Below are 24,515 nucleotides of genomic sequence, written 5' to 3'. Positions count from 1 at the left end.
CGATTAACACCATGGAGGTGAAACTAAAGATGACCATGAAAGCAAACGCACAATGTCACACAGAAACTGCTTCCTGACCTCTCATGGGCCGTGCTGGGAGGTAAGTGGCTGAGTTACTTGTCAGCAATACTTGTAGTCACCAGATTAATCTCTTTTTTGTTCTTGATGCCTTAATGTAGAAACAAGCCCTAAGGGCCCAGTGGTCGTGGCCATTGAACACACTCCAGAGGACACCATGACATATGTGTGAAGGAGACAGCAGTGCTGCATCAGGACCACATGTGTGATGCACTGCTGGAATTACACTCATTAATTATGTTCCCCACCCCCACCTCATCTACAACTCATTGCCTGCTGTTGCCCTCTTTTACAACCATGTATGTAGATGTAAGCAGGAGTCCCTCCCACTCCCCAAACAATTTGGTTTCAAACTTCAAAGCATGAGCAAAAACATTAAATGTCCTTTTGCAGCAGCTGCTCACTTCATGTTTTCTTTCCCCAACTGATTCAAAAACTAAACTTCCTGACTGTGTCCCCCTAGTGGCACCACACAGTTCCCTCCCATCAACTATGGGAGGCCTACCAAGAGTCAGCCCTCCTGCCTCTGGGTTATAAAGCCTTGATGCCTTCAGACAGCCATATCTGCTTTTGGTTTGGGTAAGAACGGGGGGGGGGGGGGGGGGGGGGGGCATTGAGAGTAGCATTTTCCCTCATTAATGGCAAAATAATTTGTTATCACTCCACTGAAAGAACTCTGGAACAGTTTCTGAGGAAAGAGGTACTAACACCTTGCTTTGAAATATTTGAAATATATCCACTGCAGGTTGGGATTTTGAGAGAAACTGACTGATTGGAAATTCCAGACGTTTATAAATCTAGCCTTTGTGAGTATAGTATGTCCATCTAAATGTAAACGTCCAGTAAAGAAAAAGTCACCAAACATATAAAATGTACCTAAAACTCCTCTTTTCTGCAGCACATTCACACTGTGTATACTATTCACATATGGCACCATCCACACATACCAAATGAGTAATAAATAAACAAGGTGCTCCATTTCCTGCAGACATTTTTCATTTGGTTTGGCTGAGAGATGAAAGTTAAGGGAGTACACAGGCTTTCCAGTCCCTTCGTGTCAGTGAAGCTCACACTGCTGTCTCACCACCACTACAGCAGACCCCAGTTACTTCCACAAACCCTTCCAGAGTCTTAACACCACATCCTTGTACACCTCACACAGGTACACACCAAAAAAGCATTGCTCAGTCTTGAGGCGACATAAAGAAGTAAAAGACAGCTGTCTAGAGGCAGCACTAGTGAAGAGGAAACGACCTTGGGATTTACTGGTGTAAATGAGAGGGAATTCACAGTGGTCCTGTCTGTGTAGGACGCCCATACTGTGAAACTTGTGAACAGGTTTAATCTGTGTTCTCAAATACACCTGGGCCTCTTCTCACTCCAACAATCTTTTAATCCTTGCAAAAGATACAGAATGCACCGCGATCAATGAGGAAAGAGATCTCTCAAATGTGGATTAGATTAGACAGTCTATCAGGGAATTTCTGACAGTCTATCAGGGAATTTCCTTTAATCCAGAGGAGCCAAGGTCAGCTCTTGTAAGATTATCACAGCTCTGGCTAGTCTCTGCTAGGTTTACAGCGCAGTGGGTGGCCACCCTGGGGAAAAATGCACAAACAAGGCAGTAAAACCTCAGGTCAGTACTTCTACACTGAAACCTTATCAGCTTCCAATTTAAACTTTTCCTGAACCCAACCAATATGGTCTGGTCAAACAGTAAACAGGAATTAAAAATCAGATACCATACAGATGGTAACGCATGGTGACAGTTACTACTAATGCGTTACGACAGCCCTCAAATGGCTGCAGTGTAAGGGCATGGCACAGCTCTGCTCCCTGAGGCTTTGTCAGCAAAATTCAGGCAGAACCGAAAGATACGAGAACCAAGCAGACAACCTGGCACTCCATTTCAACCCCTGAAACGTACAGGTGGACAAAGAGTACAAAGAGTATGGGGAGGCAGTATAGCATAGTGATTAAGCAGTAAGACCCGTAACTAAATAAATAAAGTAAATATCCAGCTGTATAAATGGATAACATCGTTTTAAAAAAAAAAACTGTAACTAATATAAGTTGCTCTGGATGAGAGTACCTGCTAAATGCCAATAATGTAATGTAATGTAGATGTAATAATGCCTTGCAAGACATCCACCACCACAGTACTGATCCAGTTATTAGCTAACAGCACATGATTAGCAAGAACAGGTTCTCCTAGGTAAACATCAGTTTTAGAGCTCAAACAACTGACAACTATTAAGAGACAGCCAGTTAAAAGACACATTTGGCAGGTATTGTCTCCAATATGAACACAGTACTGTGAGGCTTAAGCTTGGTCACTCTCCTTCCAATTATATGAAGTTCCCTATTGTCCAGTGAGTTTAAAAGCTCCAAAACCAGAGCTACCCCAAACTTCTACAGGATGGCTCAGCACTACTGAGATGTAGCACAGCACACAACTGTATTCATTCGGGATAGGGAACGATTTTTCCCAAACAACTGGTGACAATAAACAAGCCCAGTGACCCCCCAAAATCTCCACCCTCAATTAACATTCCTCTTGTTCCCAGCAGAGTTGGGGCCTTGTAATGTAACAAGAAGCAGGGCTTTGATTACTGTAATGTCCCCTTCTGATCACACACACACAGACACACACACAGACTGTATGGCGCACACTTCAGTTCTTGATAAATGACACCAAATTATGGAGGGGTTAGCCAAGAATATGAGAACTGAGGAAACAGGAATGTGCTAATTGGTTGTTGTCCACTGTGACGGACAGCAGCTGCACTGGTGCAATTTCAGCCTTGTTATTGCAAAAAAGGGGCAAGATAGAAGCAGGAAACTCCTTGATTTCACATTCAATAAAATAACAACAAGTAAATACAATTCTGTGGTTTTGAGAGTACTGGATTGAGAGAAAAAATATGCAGCATGTTTTGAATTCAATTTAATTTCTTGTTTCATGTGACCTCACCATAAGGAGCCGGAGAGCTCCAGCAACTAGTTATGTCTGAACTGCAGTGAAATGTATGTAGTGAGCTGTAGTTTAAGAGCATTCCCCTTGCATTTCATTGATCTTCTGCACAATGAGTAATGTGTCAGCATACAGGTTACACACCATCTCCATCTCTTTAATGCCCATTACTAGTGATTCATTATTATTAAGGTTGTCCTTCTTGTTGCACCTAGCACTTTGAGTTGTCCTCATTCTGTGTTAATTACAGTTAGAGCTCCCCGAATTCCATGAACTTCACTTATGACCCGGATGGCATAACCCTAACCCCAATGCCTCCCAAGGGTCAACGAATGTCGATCTCCCCCTTGTGACTCCCCCTGTACCATGTGACCACCTTTTTCCCCCTGTCAGTTTCTTTCTCAAACTGTTGGTTTCACCCGACAGAAAAAGTTGCCTCAGACCCATTCTGCTACATTCTGCTATCTTTTTAATCTTTTGATCAAAAACTGACAAATACTTAAAGAACAAACTATCCATTTAGTTGGTTTTTGAGGTATGTAACACCCCTTTCAGTGCAGAACAAGTCAATAAGCAGTGATGATACAGGTCCAAAAGCAACTTTCCATCTCAAAGTCATGTGGTAGAGCAAAGGGGCCAATTAGGGTGTGGTATGGCGACCTCTGTCCATTGGGTCAAAGGTTAAAACAGGATCTCAGCAAAAGGGAAACACATTGTGAGAGACAAGGCCAAGTGTTCAAAGCTTTTCATCACCCCACATCAGCAGTCGTTGTTTGTTATTATCTGCAGGACTAAGTTATTACACTACACAAACCAAAAAGTAGCCTTTATCAATTCCCACAGTGTTCCCATAGTAACGTAAAATGAATTTATTTAGCAATTTATTATAAATTATTACTCAATCAATTGGTGATCATGGATTCAGCACCTGAAATCTACCAGTATGGAAGACCAGCACACATTTATTTGGACTTGATTGAACTTGCATTCAGTTTTAAAGTGGATTAGTCACCTACATTGCTTTCTCTTTTGCATTGCACTTGATTTCCCCCTTTAAGCCTATCTGAAGATCGTCTGCAGTCTTATTTCTAACTGTTAGGGCTGGACCCGAATATTTGACTATTCGGATATTCGTTTGTTGGGTAGGAAGTCGGTTTTCAATTTTGGGATTCGGATATTCCTTTTTTTCTTGTAAGTGTAGGCTATCAATGAAGGCGAACTGCAAAATACATTTTGTCAGCACACTCTTGTCTACTATATTTATACTTTTTAATTGCACTGTTAAAATGTGGAAATATATACCATCTAAGCTTGGGCACCTGACATCCCTCTCACTCACAGCAGTTGAACGTCACGGTGATGGGAAAGTAGCCGGCGATCGCGTAGTTCCTACTTTGGGACTCGAACAGAGGATGTAATGGTTTCGTCCGACCCCTAGCTAAGTTTGTCACCCTGCTTCCGGAGGGGCATGAGACCATTTTTAAATAACGCGGCTCCGTCAGCAGAGACGGCGATAAGTGTATAGGATGGGTTAAATGCAGAGGACAAATTTTGTTTCAATGTATGCAAGTACTGAGAAATGACAATTAAGAAATTATATAAAAATATAAATGTTCTAAATATAAATCTCAAATCTTAAATTTGTTGGAGCTAGTATGCTGTTTCTGCGCTTCTGTTTCGCAGCGCTTTGTCAGGCGCGCTTTGTTGTCTCTGTTTCGCAGCCTATCATTATGAGAATTTATGTAGGTCTATAATTTATCCATGATAAGAAAAATTGTTATTATGCTGTTATTATGTCACAAAAACTGCATAGATAGAACCTCGTTCAACCAAACCCCTGGGGATTACAAACATGCATAAAACACACCAAAGCTTTTGAAAAATGTTTTTTTTTATTATTAACAAATAACAATGCAGCCATGCATCGCTTAAAGTCCACAATACGTTCTGTGAAATAGGACGTTTTGTGAACACCATACTATATACAGTATATGGTAGGCCTATACTATGTACTGTACCATTATTAGCATTACCATTATTTCCATGAGACACGAGATACACGTGTTGCGTGCAGGAAGCGTTGCCGTCGTCCTGTCCCGTAGTCGTCCCGACCACGTCCCATTCTGCGATCGGGTTTTTAAACTTTATTATAACCTTATGGGACTACGGACGTATATGCGAACGGACGTTGTCCGAATGGACATTAAGCGGTGCAGGACTATACAACCAACAATACTGTAGAGTAACAGAATCCTTAAAAATTAATGCCTAACACGTGTTGCAGCGCTATGCCATCCATCTCAGCGAGAAGGGAGAAATATATGGCTGAGTCCTTCCCGAATCACGTTCAGCAACCCCCCCCCCCTCATTTTTCTTTTTTCTTTCTTCTGAAATACACTTCATGTCTTCATACTGATAATTCATACTGATAAATCCACACCATATTGAATGAAGGCCCATTTTTATGGATCAAGTACTGTAAATGAATCTGATAAATGTGACAATATGCAGTCCTCAGGATCCCAACAAGCCTGAGGTAACATAAAACATATGAAGAAAGATGATCCTGAGCTACCAGGCTCACAGCAGATTAACTTTGGCATCCACAGATGCAGCAACCACCCTATCAGCACCAAGGTGACAAACATCCTGGGCTTTTGATACCTTGAACACAAGGACTTTCCATGCAACTGGGACAGATTCTCTGTGTTTCACAGAGATTTCTTTAAGACTTTGGACCTCAGGATAGTGTGTTTTCCAAGTGTGCATTTAAAGAACTGCCTGTATAAACTCAAGCAGCTCTTCAGTCCAGCACTGTGAGGGCAGCTCTGAACTTTTGGCTCTGGCCGTGGGCTTTAATGCATTATGAAGAGCCAGCTGATGTATAAACAAGCGTGTTCTTCAGCATCAGGGAACACTAAAACTAATTTTCCCGACATGATATTTAATCTACTTTGGAAAGCAAAGTATAAAGCACTTCAATTTTGGAAGATGCCAGAATCTTCAGAGATTTTTCAGGGCTTAGAGGACTAGGGTTGTTAAGTCCCTGGAGTATTTAAAGCTGTAAAAAAAACTTAAACAAACAAAAGTGATTTATTTCGAAATCTTAGCAGAATGTGTTGTGCAGCATTACAGCATTGCAACAAAATTCCTGGAGAGGTTCCTGGACTGTTTGATTTGGCAGTCAAAGGAAATAAACCAAGCCTATGACATGCCCATAAATAATTAAGGAGGACCGAAACCCATATTTACAAATAAAATAATAAAGCTTCCAAAAACATGCAGAGCTGTCTAAAAATTGTAAAAACTATTCATCCATGACCAAACGAGAACATCAGATAGTGGATCCTGGCATTGCATGGTCAGGATGTTGTCATGTTTCTCCCCCACTTTAGATGCAGCATGTCTCTGTGCTCAGAGAGAGGCAGAGTCTATCCTGACCACCATGGAGCTGTCAGTCAAAGTTTCTGTCAGCACTCCAGCATCACCCTGACTGTCAGGCACATTGAGACATACGCACCGAATGGAGTGATGGACAGCTCCAGGAAAGACTTGATCACATTCACTGGAAAATGCTCTTGTCTGGGAGCAGATGAGGTGAGAATAAGTGTGTGTGTGTGTGTGTGTGTGTGTGTGTGTGTGTGTGTGTGTGTGTGTGTGTGAGAGAGTGATTGCACACGCGTGTGTGCAGACATGCGTCCCACAAGGCTCAAAGACTACACTGTTGTCTCCCTGCCACGCCACACAGGCCGATGACAGCTTGCACTGATGCTGCGCCAGTGCTCCCTGAAGACAGCCTCTCTGTTTAAGCTGGGACATTACTGGCACACCATCAAAAAAACAGCAAAAATAAAAAGGCGCACTGGGTACCCTGTGCTTTCCTGAGTTCTGGAAAACACCTTTGACTCTTGATGCTTGAGCAGCTGTCAGCATAAACACTGTGGGCCACGTGAGGCGCACATGGAGAAAACCCAAGTGAAAGGGAAAAACAAAGGAAAAGATAAGTGATCTCAGATCATATATGAAGATGTGGCCACACCTCTTAAGATTCTCCTCTTGCTGCACCACCTGCATTTTCTTCTCAGAGGATTACCCAAGCTGACAGCTTCAAAGCTCAGTCTTTTGCCAAAATACACATGCACTAAGTTTTGGTTTTGCAGAGAGAGCTGAACAAGGCTTGCAAGTCAGCTATGCATGCCATCAGCCATAAAATCTCGGCTGGATTGTTCACAGCAGGTCAAGCCTAAGAGAGAATCACAGAGATTCAAATGTTTCACCCTTGATGACACCATGTTCACTTTAAATCACTTGACCAAAAAAAAATTTGGAATATACAGCTTGACACATTCATCCAACAGTCATGCTAAAAAGCACTGTTGGTGGCTCTGAGAGAAAATAAAAAAAACAATGTGCTTCACTGTGCAAATTCTTTTAAATTTGCCTCATTTGAACCGTTTTCTTGGTGTGTACTTGGTGTATCCAACTAAAAACTGTCCTCCATTTATCTTTATAAACTGAATTATTCACACTTTTTGGCAAGTGTCGGGTGTCAAATGTCAAGCTCTGAACGGGATTATGTGTTAAATGTTAAAGTGTAAAACACCATGGTAAACTGATCACTTTCTTCATACAAGCAGCATATCCTTGTATCCATTAAAACGTTTATTATTGAAGGTAAAAGACTCCACAAATGGAAGCTCCTTTATGCCATTCCCAATAAGAGATAACAGGAGAGACAGTAGGTGTATTGCTCTGTACTTCTGGAACAGCATTAGACCATGCGTAAATGATTTGAACTTCAGCTGTGCAGTGACCCATATGCTTGTGTACTCGGCACTTTTTGGACTGAGTTAATTAGCCATGGGTCCCTGTGACTTCAAGACTTGGTAAGTGCAAAGATAAATGGAAGTGAGAATAACAGGAGGTGAACCCCCAAAACCTCCCAAAACCCCATGCTGCCAAATGCATCCACCACCCTACTGACAGGATTAGTTTTCCTAAAGATGTCATGGTGTTTTACCTGACATCCCAAACCTGGATTAATATTTTACCCACTGCAGTTTTGTTTTGGTTTTTCCACATATAAAGACATAAAAAAGGACCAAACCATCCCAAATAGGGGGCTACCTGAGGCGTCAGGTAATTCAGACAGGGGGAATATCCAGAAATGTTCCCAGATTCACATGAGCCACTCACCGAGATGAAGCAAAAAGTGAATGAATACCTTGAAGATAATCAGACAAACTAGCCCAGCGCAGATCCCTTTTCGTCAACCATGCAGTTCCGTCTTCTCTCTATACCCACCATATTTCCTCTATTTCACCCCAACAGGAATGCACCACCTGTGGACTCTCCTATTTGGTTCAGCCATTTATGCAGACGACAGAACAGGAGCTGTGCCTGGCGAGATCAGGGTCTTTCTTCCAGCCCAACTGCCCCAGCCAACAATGAACATGCAGAATTCTCTGCAACTTGTGTTTACAAAGCAGGGTTCCTTGAAATCATGGCAAGTATGAAAGTCTTAAATCTGAAATTGTGCAACTGTCTGCACAAGCTCAAAACACTGCTTCAAAGGGGATAATTTCACATGGATGAAAGCAATATCTCAGATGACGACAACATGACATAAAACAGCTCTCCATCCTCAGCAAGGATTATTGCACAACTCATGACCAAATCCAGAATTGCAATCCGGCAGGAGACATTTACATTCTAACTTCACAAATCACAAATCTTAGACACAACTTCGTCTTGATGTCTGTATTAACTCAGCTAAAAGGACAATTTGGGGTGTTCTCTGATAAATTATCAGTAATGCATAAGGGTAAATCTAGACACACTGAGCACCAAGTCAGTGGCTCATATGGATGATTTGTGCATCCAACCAAACACTTTCCCTTAGCTTTAAATTCTTATGTAGCCACACAGCACCTTTGAAGTTGATCTTGAAATTGTGGTGCTAATGGATCAAACCCATTCTGCCGGGATCACCGACTGGCCCATGCAATAGCCGTCCCCCAGACCAGACATTCCAGTGGAGTCTTCTCTACAGCGACAGGGCAAGACCAGACGCAGTTAATATTACAGCTAATATTGAATTCCTTCTCTCAGTCCATGCCAGTGATCCTGGTTCAGAGGCTGGCTTTTAGGAGCTATCAATTCAGCCAGTTTCAGAGTTCTACATCAGCCCTTCTATAGCCTGCCTCTAATGTTCCTGTCAAGGGTGTAAAATCTGGATTTTTTTTTTAAGCAGCTTCAGACTTTACTCCATTCTTTACAAGACACCCTGTGGAATGAGCTCACTGCCGTTTTGCAATTCATTATGGATTTTGTAGCAATGTTGACACACCATAATGGAACGGAATCAGAAACTAAAGAGCTCTTATTTGAGCAGCACGCAGTGGGAGGTTTGACAACATGTGTGGAAATTAAGGACTTTTCACTTAAGTGTGTTTACACAAAAAGAGGCAACAGATAAAAAAAAAAAAAAAAAAAATTTCATTTAGTTAAGTACAGTACAGTGCAATCTGCTTACCAAAATGACATCTGTCCAAGATTATTTCATTGTTATAATCAGTTCACACTTAAAAGTGCTGTTCTCAATGAAGGGATAAAGTGGATGCTTCTGTTTTAAAAAACATCTTCCTCTTAACTCAGAAATGTAATTAGTTTCTTCAACCATGGAACAACATATTTGAAGCACTTACTATTTTCAATAATCATTTTTAAAAATAACATAACTTAGGTTAATTATTTGAATGTCACTGTGTGAACCGATGACCCTGGTTGAGCTCCAAAGTCACCAAGTCAATGTCCTAAACAAAATTAAAACATAAAATGTTAATTATTTTAGAGCGTCTCCACAACAGAAGGCCCTGTGGTGTCTTGTTGTTTGTATTTGTTTTCATGATATGAAGACTCCTTCATTACAATGTTAGAAAGAGTTGTGTAGGCTGTGGAATGCCCATTTTCTCATCTGAATTTCTTTCATTGGCCTTAAGAATATTATAACACTGAAATGGACAACATTTTTTATCTGTAGAAGGTGTCTTCCTTTCTTCTGCCATGTCGACTGGCATCCAGGCACTTGCACAACTGATTTCTCAACATATGCATGGTATTCATATTGTAATTAATTATGCACAATGGTGATCCATTGAGTACCCCATTACATGTTCTAAGTGAGACTCACTTGATTCTAATAAGTGGATTGCTTGACTCTTATAAGCAGAGTTGGTAAATGGCATTTATAAAGGAATAATTCTATCTCACTGCATCATTACACGCAGTTATTCTACTATAGAAGTCTCTTATAAGCAGACTGCACTGTATTCGGTTAACAAATGGGATATGAAATTATGTGCAACAAACAACTGACTATATTCCTTTTTATACTAAATAACTAGATACCAGATACTACAGGCTTGATGGCCCCATCTCTAATGGCCCTCAACCAAAGTGCACCCATTCATCTTCCCCAGAACACTAGGATTTTTAATTACAATCAAGTGTTTGGTCTCAAACCCAAGGAAGCCGCTGTATGATTAAGGAAAAATCTGAACAGCACAGCCTCTGCTTTCACACGCCACACCTTTCTTCCTGTAAGGCCCACGTGTGCCAACCATCTTAAACTCTTTTCTAGCTCTGTGGACAGGTAGAGAAACTGTTCCAAAAACACAGCTGGCAGTAATAGTGCTAGGAAAAAAACAGCTTGTCATTAGCAGACACAGCATTTAAATGACAAACATTCCATGTAATCAAAGCCTTAGCATATTTACAGCTTCATCTCAACAGTGCAAGACTTCAAAACATCAGCTAAAAAAAAAAAAAAAAAACATAGTCCAAATGTGTAACTGTATATGCACCACAAATCGATAATCTGTCAAAACGTAACCACATCCTGAGGCAAAAACCACAGCGTGAATAAACTATGCAAACATACTGACTCTACGTAGCTAGCTATAGTAACTCCCATTAATGTTGTTTGCCTAATTTAGGTAACAAGGTTGGCAACACAGAAAAGCAGGACATGTGCACATTCTGAATTTACTGAACAGTGGAAAAATGTTGTAGTAACTACACTGGCACATATGTGTATAGCCACCAGGCAATACTTTATTTACAATAGTTTCACATCTCACACCATACTAGAACATGTTGTTGCACAATTCTACACACTCATTCAGTCCTCCAAGATTAATGCACACAGCTACATTAGCTTTCTGCTGAAACAAAAATCTCTCCCCTAGTGTGTGATTGGCAAGCAATAACCAATTATGGCATGCTTGTGAATATGTTTTTTTGACAGTTTAGCAAATGGGCAACTTGCTTCTTGATATGACACAAAACATACCTTTTTATACTTCTGAAGTTTAATTTCCTTGAGAGAGAGGTATTTCTTGGTATGATAATGCAAATGAGTGACTATAATTCTGGCACAGAATTTTGCCTTGGGTATACCTCTGCTGTGTGTACATTTGAGTCTTTCAGTGTATGTGTAGGTGAATCTTGTCTCACAGATAGTCTTTATTAACCTTGTCACTGTATACCTCAGGGTAATGGACTGACTGAATTAGCACAGAGGCAAGATAAACATTGCTAGTTACATTACCTCATCAGCTTCAAAGGCAGAATCATAAAGGCCTCAGTAAAATATTAGTGGAGATTTACAGCCCTTGTGCTTGCACTTCAGAAACATGCTGATTTGAACTAATCTCTTGCTGTGCTTCTGATGTGCAAAGTTGGAGTATATTTACATTTTATGACCCATTTACAAAAATTTTACACCTTTAAAGATAATCTTTACAACTTTTCTAATCCCTCTAGCACCGAAAACTATTGGTATCTCAATGGACAGGTATTTATTAGCTTTGCAATGGGTGACCAGGGCAATCACGGTTTATCAGGTACTTTACACGGATTTTATTTAGAAGACCTGACAGGACTTGGATGTATTCTGTGGCTAAATCAACACTGAGGAATACTGCACTGCATTCTCAAACTGTCCTTGCTGACAAATAGTTAAAGATGAACCCAAAATCCCCTTGGACTCTTCTGGCATCATCTCAGCCAGCCAGTAAATCCAGTCAGCACTTCTTTTCCTACAGGACACAGTGATTGGAAGGGAATGAAGACTGTCTGTCACTTAAACTTGATTTACACATTGCCCAGCCTGCCAGAAGTAACAAATCACAGACTTATTGCTCTTTTAATGCGAGCAAAGTTCATTACAGATGAAAAGAAAAGTATGGTGGGGGACAGAGACAAACGAAAAGTGCCACACTTTGTCTCTGAGAGGTCATTAGTTAACACCACAATGAGATAATTCCATTTTCCTCCTATATCACAGGCTAATTTTATAGCGTATTTTACGACAAGCTGTCCATCACCATTTAAAAACTGTCTTAATTTATGTATGAAATGCTGTGTGTGGTATTCTTCCCACAGAATATGACAGTTCAGACTGTGCCTGAACACTTGGGCTAATTATCTGAAATACCTTAAGAGGGAAAGTGGTCCTTGAGAGGTTTGTATGGGTTTAGCTGCCAATCACAAGATGGGGTGTCTTGGGTCTGGCTAAGGGGGAGTGATGAAGCCATAGTCACATTAACCGTTTCACTGCTGGGGCCATGGAAATGATTCTACACAAAACCTTTCCATCTGTTGCCCACAGCTCCTTCAGCTTCAGTTCAGTTAGTTTTTAAAACACAAATCGACATGACTCCATTTTGATTTGAATGTTCTCAGGGTCCACTGTGTCTTTTAAAAAAGATCTTGTTAAGTTATTCTATGTACATTATTAGATGATTTTTCTCATAATTCACCTCTTGCCTCTTTAGGGATATGGGATCCCACCTCTCCAGATATCTTATGTGTACACACTGGGAAGCATTACACATTTTCTTCACAATTGACCTTTAAATATGGTTTCATCCCGATGCCAGCGTTCCACACTCTTCTCACTTCACTATTAAAATGGCATTCAGTTCCACAGCAGTTTGAGGAAAAACTCTAGCCTTTCAACACCCAGCCTAAAAGGCACTTTCTAAACATAGGCACACCTTTGCCCCAATTTGTAAGGACTGGCCAGACGGCGTCACTTAATTCTAGACCTGTCAGGTTGGGCACACAGACGGACCAGCCCAGAGGGGATTTCTAACTGGCATCATTACAACATTAGGCTCAGCTGTTCGCCAACTTCAGCCAGACCTAAGCAAAACCACAAAGCAATCAACTTTGTATATATGGCCAACATCAACTTCATAGGCTTTTCGCAATTCCATAGAATTCCTTCACAGCCAGGGCCACGGTTTCCTGCAACATGCCAGATATAAACACTAATGCCTTTGAGGACTTGCAGCCTCTTCCAGAGAAACCACCACCCCCCCCCCCCCCCCCCCCCACACACACACACACACACACACAAAGACCCCAAGGAAAACCTGCTCACCGCCAAGACTGGAAAGCAACAGAGAGCGGCCTTGTCATAGGGAACGGACCTTGGAAACTTCAAAAACTCTAACCACTCCCAAGTAACTTTTTAAACTCACTCTACCTTTAAACATTTATGAAGTTTAAAACAACGATCATTCAAAAACAGCCTCAAATAAATGAAATGCGCAAATGACTCATGGTTGATGTTTGAATACAGACCTAGTTCTGGACACCACATTTCTCTGTTATTCCCCTACTACCAGTGAAGTCATGTCTATATGTGCATTCCATTCCCAACAGCAGGTCTTTACTTAGTGCCAGCCAGCATTAGCAGTTACTGTAACAAACTTCAAAGCAGCTATTTATTCACACTTGTGCTGACTAATTCCCCAACCCAGACCACAGCGTACCTCTGTCCTTAACAGACAGCTTACAGCTGAAATATGTTTACATGTGACCCAGAAGGGACAAAAGTGGAAACTCTTGGGGCTGCTGCCTGCTGTGGGCAGGATTTACAACACATATTAAACAGGAAAGCACAGTCTGAAAGCACAGACATAACACAATGTGCCTTATATACACTAACTATAGCACTGATGCATTGCCAGGAACATTTTTCTTTTGTCAGTTTCAAAGATCACCAGGAATGTAGAGAAGCTGCATAATCACGAGTACGACAGTGTACCTACGGCACAGAGAGGGAACGCCTTTGAAGTATCAAATATGTACCTGCGCATAAAGTTTGTAACATTTCAGCTCCCTTCAGGGAGCTTAATTCTTTCTCTTCAGAACACTGTACTGAATGAGTACTTAACACAGGAATGGACATTTCTGAATGCACTTATGAATGAGCTCCATTATTATTAATAGAATAGCAGCATAACTCACAACAGCCATAACTTCCAAACACAGCAGAACAAACAGGATTTCAAAGATCCCCTGGCCTTGTGGTCACCTGTACCTAAATGGCATACTTCTAGCATGGTTATTGAGGTACGGAGAGTGGAGAGACACCCACCATTATCAGGTCCAACACAGTCAGCCAGCTGGTATTATACCTGTAGGTTGTGTTAGCATTCCATGCCTCCTAATCACCACATAGCACAAGCTTGTGCTCACAGTCACAAAACCCTAAGACATGATCAATTTATTAGCTAACAGTCTAACCTTAATCAGCTACAGAATACACAGCTATTAGTTAACCTCTAATTTCAACGTGAACATTTCTAGAGTCACCAACAGTTTAGGAAAGAGAAATGAAACTCAAAATGCAGTTTTTACCATATACCTAACAAGAATGTTTCAGTGTAAGCACTGCTATTTATGGTTTATACCTATGCTTAAATATAGTTAGGTTAAAAAATAGGTCTGACGTGAATGGGAACAAATACAAGCTTCAAGGTTTTTTTGAAAACACTTGGGTGCGTTTTGCCAAATTAATCCTGAAATCAGTGTCACCTGATTTCAATTTCCATATGCAACATTTTTCATGTTCAGAACACAACAAAAAAATTTTAACCAGAAAGTTTGAACAGGCATTAACAAATGCACTCCAGCGTGTCATCACTCACCAAAGATGCTTGTGGGCACAGGTCAGTAACAGGCCTTAGTCCAGATGCCTCCCTGTTGCCTCTGAGCCCTAGTTAAAGCCCCCTCCAATTTGCCCCAAGCTCCCATGTGGGCACTAACCTCAATCCCCCAATAGTAGGTCATAATTAGATGTAATAAACAGCCAGCTACACTTGGTGTGTTTACATCTCCACCCTGCTCCACGTCACAGTCTAATTTTAGACCAGAAAATTAAAGCATTCACACACCACAGACTCCAAATGAATATTCATATATCAGACTTGCTGTCTAATTAGGTGACTTGGTACATTCAGGCTGGTTCAATTTTTTCAACTCTCCATGTATAACTTACGATGCAAACACCTTAAAGATATAATGACACCTGTACAATAAGTGTCACAGTGACTTTACTTCCAATAAAAGCATATGGCCATGTTTTTCAGCATCCAAACTATGAACAACAGAGGCACTTAAACTGAACATCGAACTGAACAAAGTGATTTATTTTGTAGGACTTTTACACTTCTGTTAAATCAGCTGAAATTAATATTATTATTATGAATGACAAACATTTGAAGGGGCAGTGAGTGGGCCAAGCAAACAGCACTAAACTGACCTCTACACAAGTCATTATTAGTCCACAAATCATTATAAAAAATGTACCTTTTTACTAACTCTCAAATGCGACAAAAATATCCATGGCACGTTAGCAGAACTGCAAATTGTCTTTTTTCCACCCTGGCAGTTTGCAATTTTTTCACAATGGTAACAGCAATGCATTGGTATAGATATTAGGGGAAATGGCAGTGACAGTGAATCTGCGGAAGTGTGGTCATTAATCAGTTGCTAAGGAACTGAAGACACTTCCCTAACGCATTGAGAGATTCATCAGAACTTACCTCCTGACTTCTGTACCAGTGAAATATTAACACACAGGGAGATGAGACACTTCTTTTCAATGCAGGGACACCCATTTCTGCCTTTCCCAAAACCATAATATCCTTTTTCAAATAATCAACCCACCCTGCTGCCCAGGAGCCACAGCCAGACGAGAAGTAAGCAGTCAAGAGGAAGCACAACGAGTCCAAACCACAGTTTATTTTCACACAGCCTCTACCTTTCCTTGCCAGGTTTACTTTCTGCATCACCAAAATATAAAAACAAAAATACAAGTAGGCTACATTTCTGCTGTTCACTTCATTTTCTATACATTCAAAGCCCCAACTGAAGACTGGCTGCAAATGAAGTGGGAGAGAGACAGAGAGAAAGATATCTGCTCTGTGCCACACAGAACTTTAGCAGGGGATAAAAACACAACCCCTCAGGGGACCTCAATAAATAACCAAAGAGAGAATTATTCAGATTCACACACTTAAACACACACTTCATCAGAGTCTTTCATGTGTGTGGTTAAAACAGACTTGGCATCAATGAAGATTTCAGATCTTTGGCTGCAGCAGCACAGAACCCAGAAGAATGGAGATGCGTTGCAGGAGAGCATTCTTCCTCTCTTCCTGTTCACTCCATGTTAAAGAGGCCCTCCGTACCACAGGTCTGTTCCATCACCCTCCTGTGAACCGTCCACTGCTCAACAAACACAAATCACTTGACACCAATACTAGCTGGGTCTCCACAGCCTGCAGCAGCCCTTTGGGAAGGATCCTGGTTTTCTCATTTAAATTTCGAGCTTTCTTTCCAACACTTTGCCTGAGAATGTCAGTCCTTGGCTGTCTCTTATTCATGCCTTGCTTTGGAAAAGTTGGACACTGCCACACACTCATACAGAGACACAAATGAGGAAACACACACATTAAAAGGATGGCTCCAGCAAGGAACCCTGCAAGGTCACCCAGCTTCAACAACTCCAAGCTATAGCTGGATCATCCACATAATTAGAACTTTTATACACTCAATATGCTTGCGCACATATAAACATCAAGCCACAGGCAATTGAATGTTTTGATCCCAATACTATTCAAAGTAAAAGAGAACTCTACAATCAAGGAAGGTAATTCCATCTACCTCAAACACAGGAAACCAGCTGCAATGCTAAAAAAGTGCAATACTGGCACGTTAAATCTACTCTACTGAAATTAAGGCATTTTTCAAGAACAGTAAAAATATGCCTGTAAGTCAAGCGTAAGAAGCAACAGAAAACCACCACAGCCCAAACATCAAGATGTAGAAGAATCTTCTGCTACAGATTTCTCAACACAGTGTGTACATTTAAGAAAAACTGATTTGAAAAGTGAGATAGCAATCCCTGGGGATTCTCGGCACATTCCCTGGGAAGACTTTGATCTCCACAGTGCATTGGCACAGTCAAGGCGGACCGTTGCAGACGGTGCTCACTCCCTCACAGACACCACGCTGCTCGCTTTCCTGCTCCCGCACCTCAGATAGTCCGCCACCCGGAAAACATGCAGCATGCATGATGACATGCACACCAACAAACGTGCATACAAAAACCACAACCATCAACAAACAAGTACCACCCAGTTTCTCTACCTGCTCCCACTGCTCTTATGTGCTGCCATACACAGACATCTTGCCGATCAGGGGACGGTAAAAAGTAAATGGAAAAGATGCATCTCTGTGAGTTTATTAGGCTACCTATGGCTTTCTAAGAAGTGCATTTCCAAGCATATGAAGAAACCTTTCTATCAAAACACACTTCCCAAAGTACAACTTTACAAGACCAAATCTGGGTTATCTGCTGCATGCCACAGTGGAGCAATGCTGCAAATAAATAATTAATGGGACACATGATATGGCAGGTGACACCTGTATAACCTGCAGCTCCTGTTCCTCCCAGTCCCCCAGTAAAATTAATTCAGGAGTAGTTCCTCTCCGCTCCTGAGAAAAAAAACAAAGCTCTCCTTTGACCAGGATCCATGCCATTTTCCCCAAAGGCAACTCCTTTCCTCAAAACAACTACAAACTTCTCCCAGTCTGTTCAAAGAGCAACAGGAGCTTTCTGCGAGGGGGAAATGAGCAAGCCATGACAGGAGAGGGGCACGGGAACATGAAGGAGGAAAGATAATAGGAAATTCTGTTTCATGAAGGTGATGTGCCTCAAAGTTTACCAGAAACACAAGAAATACCGCAATGTGGGAGAGGAGCCTACATCAAAGGTGCATTCAGCTCCTTGACAACACCCATTGCTTTTTGGGTGCAAAAAATGGAGGAACAAAAAAAAAGGAGTAAGGAAAGAATGAAACCCTGCTGTGTTTTCTTTTTTTTTATTTGAGGAACATTAGAAATCCTTGACTTGGTCCAGAAACTTCTACAGCAACATTTCAGCCCACAGTGTTTAAGAGAGGGAGGAGGGGTGGCATATTACCCATTAAGAATAACATAGGGGTAGGCCAGAAATTCTGCTGCTAACAAGTTCTCCATTACGCTCCCCCTGTCATTAGAGATCACTCTGATGCATTTCCCTCGCCTTCGAATGGTTTCAGCTTAGTGTGTTTCAAACCTCTGTGGTATTCAATAGAGCTGCCGAATCCCTTACACCCGCGAGCCCAGGAATGAGGACTCAAGCAGGGTCAGTCTGACTGGGAGACTGCGAAACAGCTCGCCACAATCCCGCCTTTATCCACACAGCAGGTACCAGTCGGGAGAGAAGGGGGGACTGAATTTCACAGCATCCGCCTCCATGACCTGCTTCAAATTTAGTCTTATTTCATCAGCAACAACTTTCAAGGCTGCAGGATAAATGCGAGAAACAGATGGAGGCTGCGAGAGAGGCAAGAGAGAGAGCTGAGGCAGGAGGAAGGGGCTTGGGGGTGTGGGGAAAACGCTTTCAAGATCTGTCAGCGGAACTCTCTGGAGGCATGCAACTCATTGTAAATTCTTTGGCTTGGGTGTGCACCCCCTCTTTAATAACATTATTTTAAAAAAGAAAATGGTCTAATGAATGTTTGATTGAACGCATTAATGAACGCAGAAAGGATTCCAGGTGCCATTCCAGAGCTAAGAGCATTCTGAAAAGGGAAAACCAGGTGTTCTCTCAGAGAAATTGCTGTACAGTCCCAGAGCAGAAACAGGACAATGAAGGGAGGGAAGAAAGCAAGAGAAGAAATCCTGGTCGGGTAAGCCTGAAAGAAAAACATGAATGAGAGGCAAGAGAGTGGACTGCTGAGCTTGTGAAAACCCGGTGCGCCTTTCAGATCTCTGTGGAGACGGTGCCTAGCACAGCCTCACACATGGTCCCCGCTCCTCTGGTCTGGCTGCAGGGGCCGGGCGACACACAGGCACCAGGCCAGAGACCTCCTAATGGTGTAAAAACATCCTCGGCTTGTTCAGGGGGGGGGAGGGGCGGGGCAAGCTGCAGGCTCAGAGGAACACTGTGTCCAGGAGCCCCTACAGACAGACACTCTCTCACACACACACACACACACACACACACACACACACACACACACACACACACACACACACACACACACGTGCACACACACACACACACACCAACCCCCACAACCAGTCCTCCAGTCTCAGCTGTGTGAGGAGGTCGTGAGGGTCGCTGACACGCACAACAGGGACAGCACTGCCTTGTGCTCTAGCAAACTTTTTTTTAAAAGGTTTTAAAAATGAGAGCTTAATCACAAACCCGGGAAGGCAAAAACCCAAAAATACACAATGATTAAGACATTAAAAAAAAAAAAATACTTCAAATGTACATTTCAATCCATTTATATTCCCTGGCAAGAAAAAGATTTCTTTTGTTTTTGTTTTCTGAAGTAATGAAATTGCAGCATTTGAGCCATAACAGACTCCCCAGAGATGTAGAATAAAGAGTGGTATAACTGAGCGCTGAGTTCAACATCCAGGCTCTCGGTCTCAGGGGTAACATTTAAACAACTTTACTCACAGGAAAAGTGATCATTTAGACGCCTTGAAGCACTGCTCGGCCCTGGAGTTTTTCCTTCCCCCGCCTTCGCCACTAGACGCTTAACACAATTCATTAGAGCTAATGAAAACAAGCTTACAAATTTAATCATTTGCTCAAAAACAAACATTTGCTCTTTAGAAACAGTTCTTGGGAGCGGCAGTCCTTTTTAGGAATAGCATTTAAATGCTTTATATCACTAAAAGTCCAAGTAGGACTAAACTATCATGGTCACCACCATCTGACCATGATTCTGCAGGACCCAACTTCAACACAAAAGTTGCAAATTAAGCTCTCATCAGATTTTCCATAAAGTAAAAGCATTTTCTCATCAATAAGTCAATTTCTTCTGCTAACTCAGGGTTCACTGGGTCAAGCTCAATTTGAAAGAGACACATTTTACACAGAGTATCAGAGATCACAATACACAAAATAACCTTAATGTTCACTCCCCGTATGCAGCGACTATTTATAGATGGGCTTAGTGCTGCCAAAGAAACAAAAAGGATATTAAAGAAATCCAACACCAGTGAGGCACATTAACCACTAACGAGCTATGCAAAATCTGACTGAAATATGCTAAACAAATTCCGGTTTTTAAAGGCTTTTGTAAAAACTAAGGCAAGACAAACTAACCATACAACCTACACTAGGAGCAGCTTTAGTCTTGCTTTAATCACTTTTCCACAATGCTGTAAAAGCCATTAACTTAAAATGGAATGATTTAGAAAACAGAATCCCTGAGAGACCAACGTGCCTGCAATTTTCAGCTGAGTTCATTTTTCACTATATCTCACATCACACCTATGAGGGGAAAATACATCCTCCACAAAACACCTATCTTCCAGATGTTTCCACGATCCACTAAAGTGAGATGAATGAATGAAATGCAATGACTGATATTAGGTACACGCAACTTAAAGAAAGCACCCATAGCACACCGCTACATTCTGCTACTTCCCTGACATTTCCAATTTAACCAATTTGGAATGGAAGGTTTCTAACAGAAAAGAAATCAGCCTACAATCAGCCTACACATCTCAGCATATTTTCAAAGCCATCAGGTTTGCAGGTCATAAAGGCTTGACCACTTTCTTTCCACTGGCACCTCTTCCACACACCTACAGGAAAATTTCAGGAATAACCGATGATTTCGCACCTCCGTTTACAGGTGACCCGCTTCACGCGACCGTGTGATCGTGACCAGAGCAGCGTCCACAATAAGAGGAGCAACTCATCAGTGGTCTTATCAGTAAAGTTGACAGAAGCAGTGCCCTCTTCAGTTCCATCACACACTGGGCTGAGCTGCTTCCCCAAGCCTGGACCTCTCCTTGGGCCTCGCAACAGGTGGCATTAATAAAACGAGGCGGAGTACGAAGACAAAACAGTGCTCCAACACAGGTTGAAGCACTGGTCCAATGCAACTTTTCCACTGGTTGAACAGTTTTTTCTAATGATTTTCTGGTGAATTACATGCACTTTGGTGTTAACACCTGCATACAGTCTGTATGTCATACAGTCATACAGTCTATGACACAGAGGCAGTTTACAGTTGCATTCCTAACCTATTTAAGCACAGCAGTCAGCTTTGTTTGACTGAAAAGGAAAACAGCAGTGGAAAGATTTGTTCATTATTTCTGGATATCTGGAAGGGGTGTGATATGGAATAAATGTGTTAATCTCTGACTGAGATAGCTACCACTGATTTTGGTAGCCCGCTCAGTATTTTTTCTATCTGGCAAGTCAGAGAAGGGAGAAAAACTGAACATCCTGTTTTACTTTGAAGCACTTGGATCAATGCTAAGCACTGAACCCACAAGATACTGTTTTTGAGCAAGTGCTGCCAACTTAAGAAGCTTAAGGCATTTCTAAACCAATACCAGTGGATTTCTTATGTAGACAACATTATTCCATTTGTTTACAAGTACAGTAGATGCAAAACAGACGCATCATTGTCCCTATACTGCATTCTTTCATTGTACCCCTGACAGCAGACAGTCTGAAAATGTTTGAAACAAATCCTAAAGATTGTTTTGCACAAACTGAGCATTTACAGTTAACTCTTGACACTACAGTGAAGCAAATCATTTACCAGTGCATGTAAAATTTTAAGAGGTGATGCTCCTTCAATATGAAAACTCTGCAATGTCACACTCACAATTATGAAGGACATGCAAAACATTGTGGGAAAGGCATTTGAGCTTGATTGTTACAGAAAAAACAACACACTACAAATGTGGTTTTAATGGTTTGTCAGCAACAGGGAAAAACACATTAGTAATTCTCCACATATAACTGCTTTTTCCTGCTTCTACATCAACACTGTGTATGCTTACCATAAACACACCACACCAACTCAGGTTCTTCTTAGTCACTCAGTGGAACCCGCAAAGAATTGAAAGGGCTTCTTTCCATAATAAAGTAACTTGACATTATATTATGACAAGAATTTAAGTCACAGTCAAGAGGTCCCAAGTGTGCTTTCACCTCACTCAGAGTAAGGCTGAGATGAAAGTGCCATGTAAAACCATCAGGTAAAACCATTTAATTTATGTATCGCAGTCATGTCAATGCGTCAAGATTTTTAAAGTTACTTCTAATTCTCGGATTTGAGTACTGTAGAACAACGCTTAAAACCACTTTCCTCCGAACTGTGTTCAATAATGCAACACTTACGTAAACATGATTAATATTGAATTGTTCTCGTCTACAGAAAAAAAACTACCTTGCCAAAATTAGTTTCCAGTCAAAATTGCTTCAAAAACAGTAGTTTGATGTTTGATGGTGTTTGTTGGCAATACTCCTTTTTGAAGGATCGTTCCGAAGAACGACGGGACTTATGTCATCCGGGTGCAGTTACTTTGCCCGCTGTGTCATATGAGAAACTTTAGACCTCATCATTTCTTTTCATAAACCATGCCGATGTATACCAATATGTGACAAAAACAAATCGATCGATTGGAGACCGCTGCACCCAATTTGACTCGTTAACTTTCTCCCGCTCAAGTACATAAACCCATGGACGAGGCACAATATAATCTACGAAAAAAGCTTAAGTATAGTTTAGTCAAGTCTTAAAATGAACTGGAATAATTCATAGAAAAGGACAAAGACCAAAGTCTATGATATAGTCCGTTTACCGCGATGAGAACATTTGCTACCCTGTTCAGCGTTAAACTTTAAACCCCCTCAATGCGTGGAGAGCAATGCAACGTGCGTTTTCCATGCATAGCCAACGATTTTTAAAGGTGTGTCTCCTGGTATTTATGAACACTTTAAGAAATCTCAGTTTTAATTAATGAATTACTTCAGTTACCTCTCTAAAACAGACTGCAAACAATTTAATAGGCTAGTTTTCATGTTGTTCTACTAATTATAGCTGGACGTCTATACATATAGTGGACTTCGGCTTGTCGAAGAAGCTGCCAGTACAGGGAACGATAAAAGCAATGTGACAGGGGTTATTCCTGCTATGACACGATGCTGAAACGTGGGCTAAGTGCCACTTTCAGATCGCCTCCAATGGACTGTTCAATATTTCACACTAAAAGTTAGCCAATTACCTTTCAAAGTACCACCGCTATTGCGAGTCACTTCACATTGAAGCCACAGCACTACAAGGGGGCAGTGAAAACAAAAGCTGTACTATTACAACAACTCAAGAGACAGAAGATCGCACGAACGCAGAACACATTTCTTACTCACCCGTGTCGACAGTCTGCAGGTAGTTTTGTGCTGACAGTCTTGTTGCTCCAGTCGCGACCCGGTACAATAGTATCTCTGTTTAACGATCCAATCGTCAATTCCTTTCCTGGCCAAACAGGCATTAACTACGAAGCTATCACCTATGATCAACGCAAAAGAAACATTCGATCAATGGCAAATGTTCATTAAGTATCTTGTTAATCATGTGGACTGTATTCATTAGTTACTTTTTCATAAAAGTACAATGGCGAAGCGTGTTGGACTACACTTAAAAACACGCACAGCTCACTGGCATGGCAATAAAGAACCAGGCATAGCAGTAAAGCTTTCCAAACACCTCACCTTCTGGGCTCTCCCTCGGTTTACAAACAGCAGCTTTCCGGGGCAATTCAGTAAAGAAAAAGGGGAAACAAAAGCGCAAGGAGAGTTACTCAAAAGTGCGTTCATTAACCGGCTATACAGAAAAACTGTTCGTTTAAAACAAAAGAAAACTTACCATGTTTCGAATGAAGTTTACCCATTTCTCCGCATTGGGTTGGGATAGAAAACCATTTGATTTATTAATAATCCAGAAATCAGCAATGTCCCTGTCTTTATAACCGTTTTAGGTGAAGGCAGTCGATGCTAGCTTTCCACATCCAACGGCGACAAAGTCCCGTACTCTTTTGATCCAGGGCAAGCGTTTCCTTCAGCCTGTCTTTCCCAGCAAAGGAGGCGGTTACCAAAACCCGCAATTCAACCGCCGCAAGAACATGATTGACACCTCGCCGAGATTAGACCACTTGCAGGCAGCCTCTGTGTTTTATTGGACCAAGGCGGCACATGAAAGGGAGCTGAGATTCTTTTGGAGCTCCAAATATA

General features: G+C 41.5%; 1 protein-coding gene across 1 annotated transcript in view; it reads right to left on the bottom strand.

Annotated features, from left to right (window-relative positions):
- LOC118782152 (protein naked cuticle homolog 1-like) overlaps positions 1–24,305 on the bottom strand; it is a 34,524-nt gene extending 10,219 nt beyond the window's left edge. Inside the window, exons 1-3 of the mRNA XM_036535435.1 lie at positions 24,151–24,305; positions 23,997–24,029; positions 23,655–23,794 (exon numbers count right to left, since the gene is read on the bottom strand). Coding sequence (XP_036391328.1) covers positions 23,655–23,794; positions 23,997–24,029; positions 24,151–24,175 — 198 coding nt within the window. The 5' untranslated portion in view covers positions 24,176–24,305. The remainder of the gene's footprint in view (positions 1–23,654; positions 23,795–23,996; positions 24,030–24,150) is intronic.
- Between the last annotated feature and the right edge of the window lie 210 nt (positions 24,306–24,515).

Source organism: Megalops cyprinoides, chromosome 8 (genome assembly GCF_013368585.1).
Source record: "Megalops cyprinoides isolate fMegCyp1 chromosome 8, fMegCyp1.pri, whole genome shotgun sequence".
NCBI classification, from domain to species: domain Eukaryota; kingdom Metazoa; phylum Chordata; class Actinopteri; order Elopiformes; family Megalopidae; genus Megalops; species Megalops cyprinoides.
Note: the sequence above shows the minus strand (reverse complement) of the source record. Positions and strands in the feature narration are given on the sequence as shown.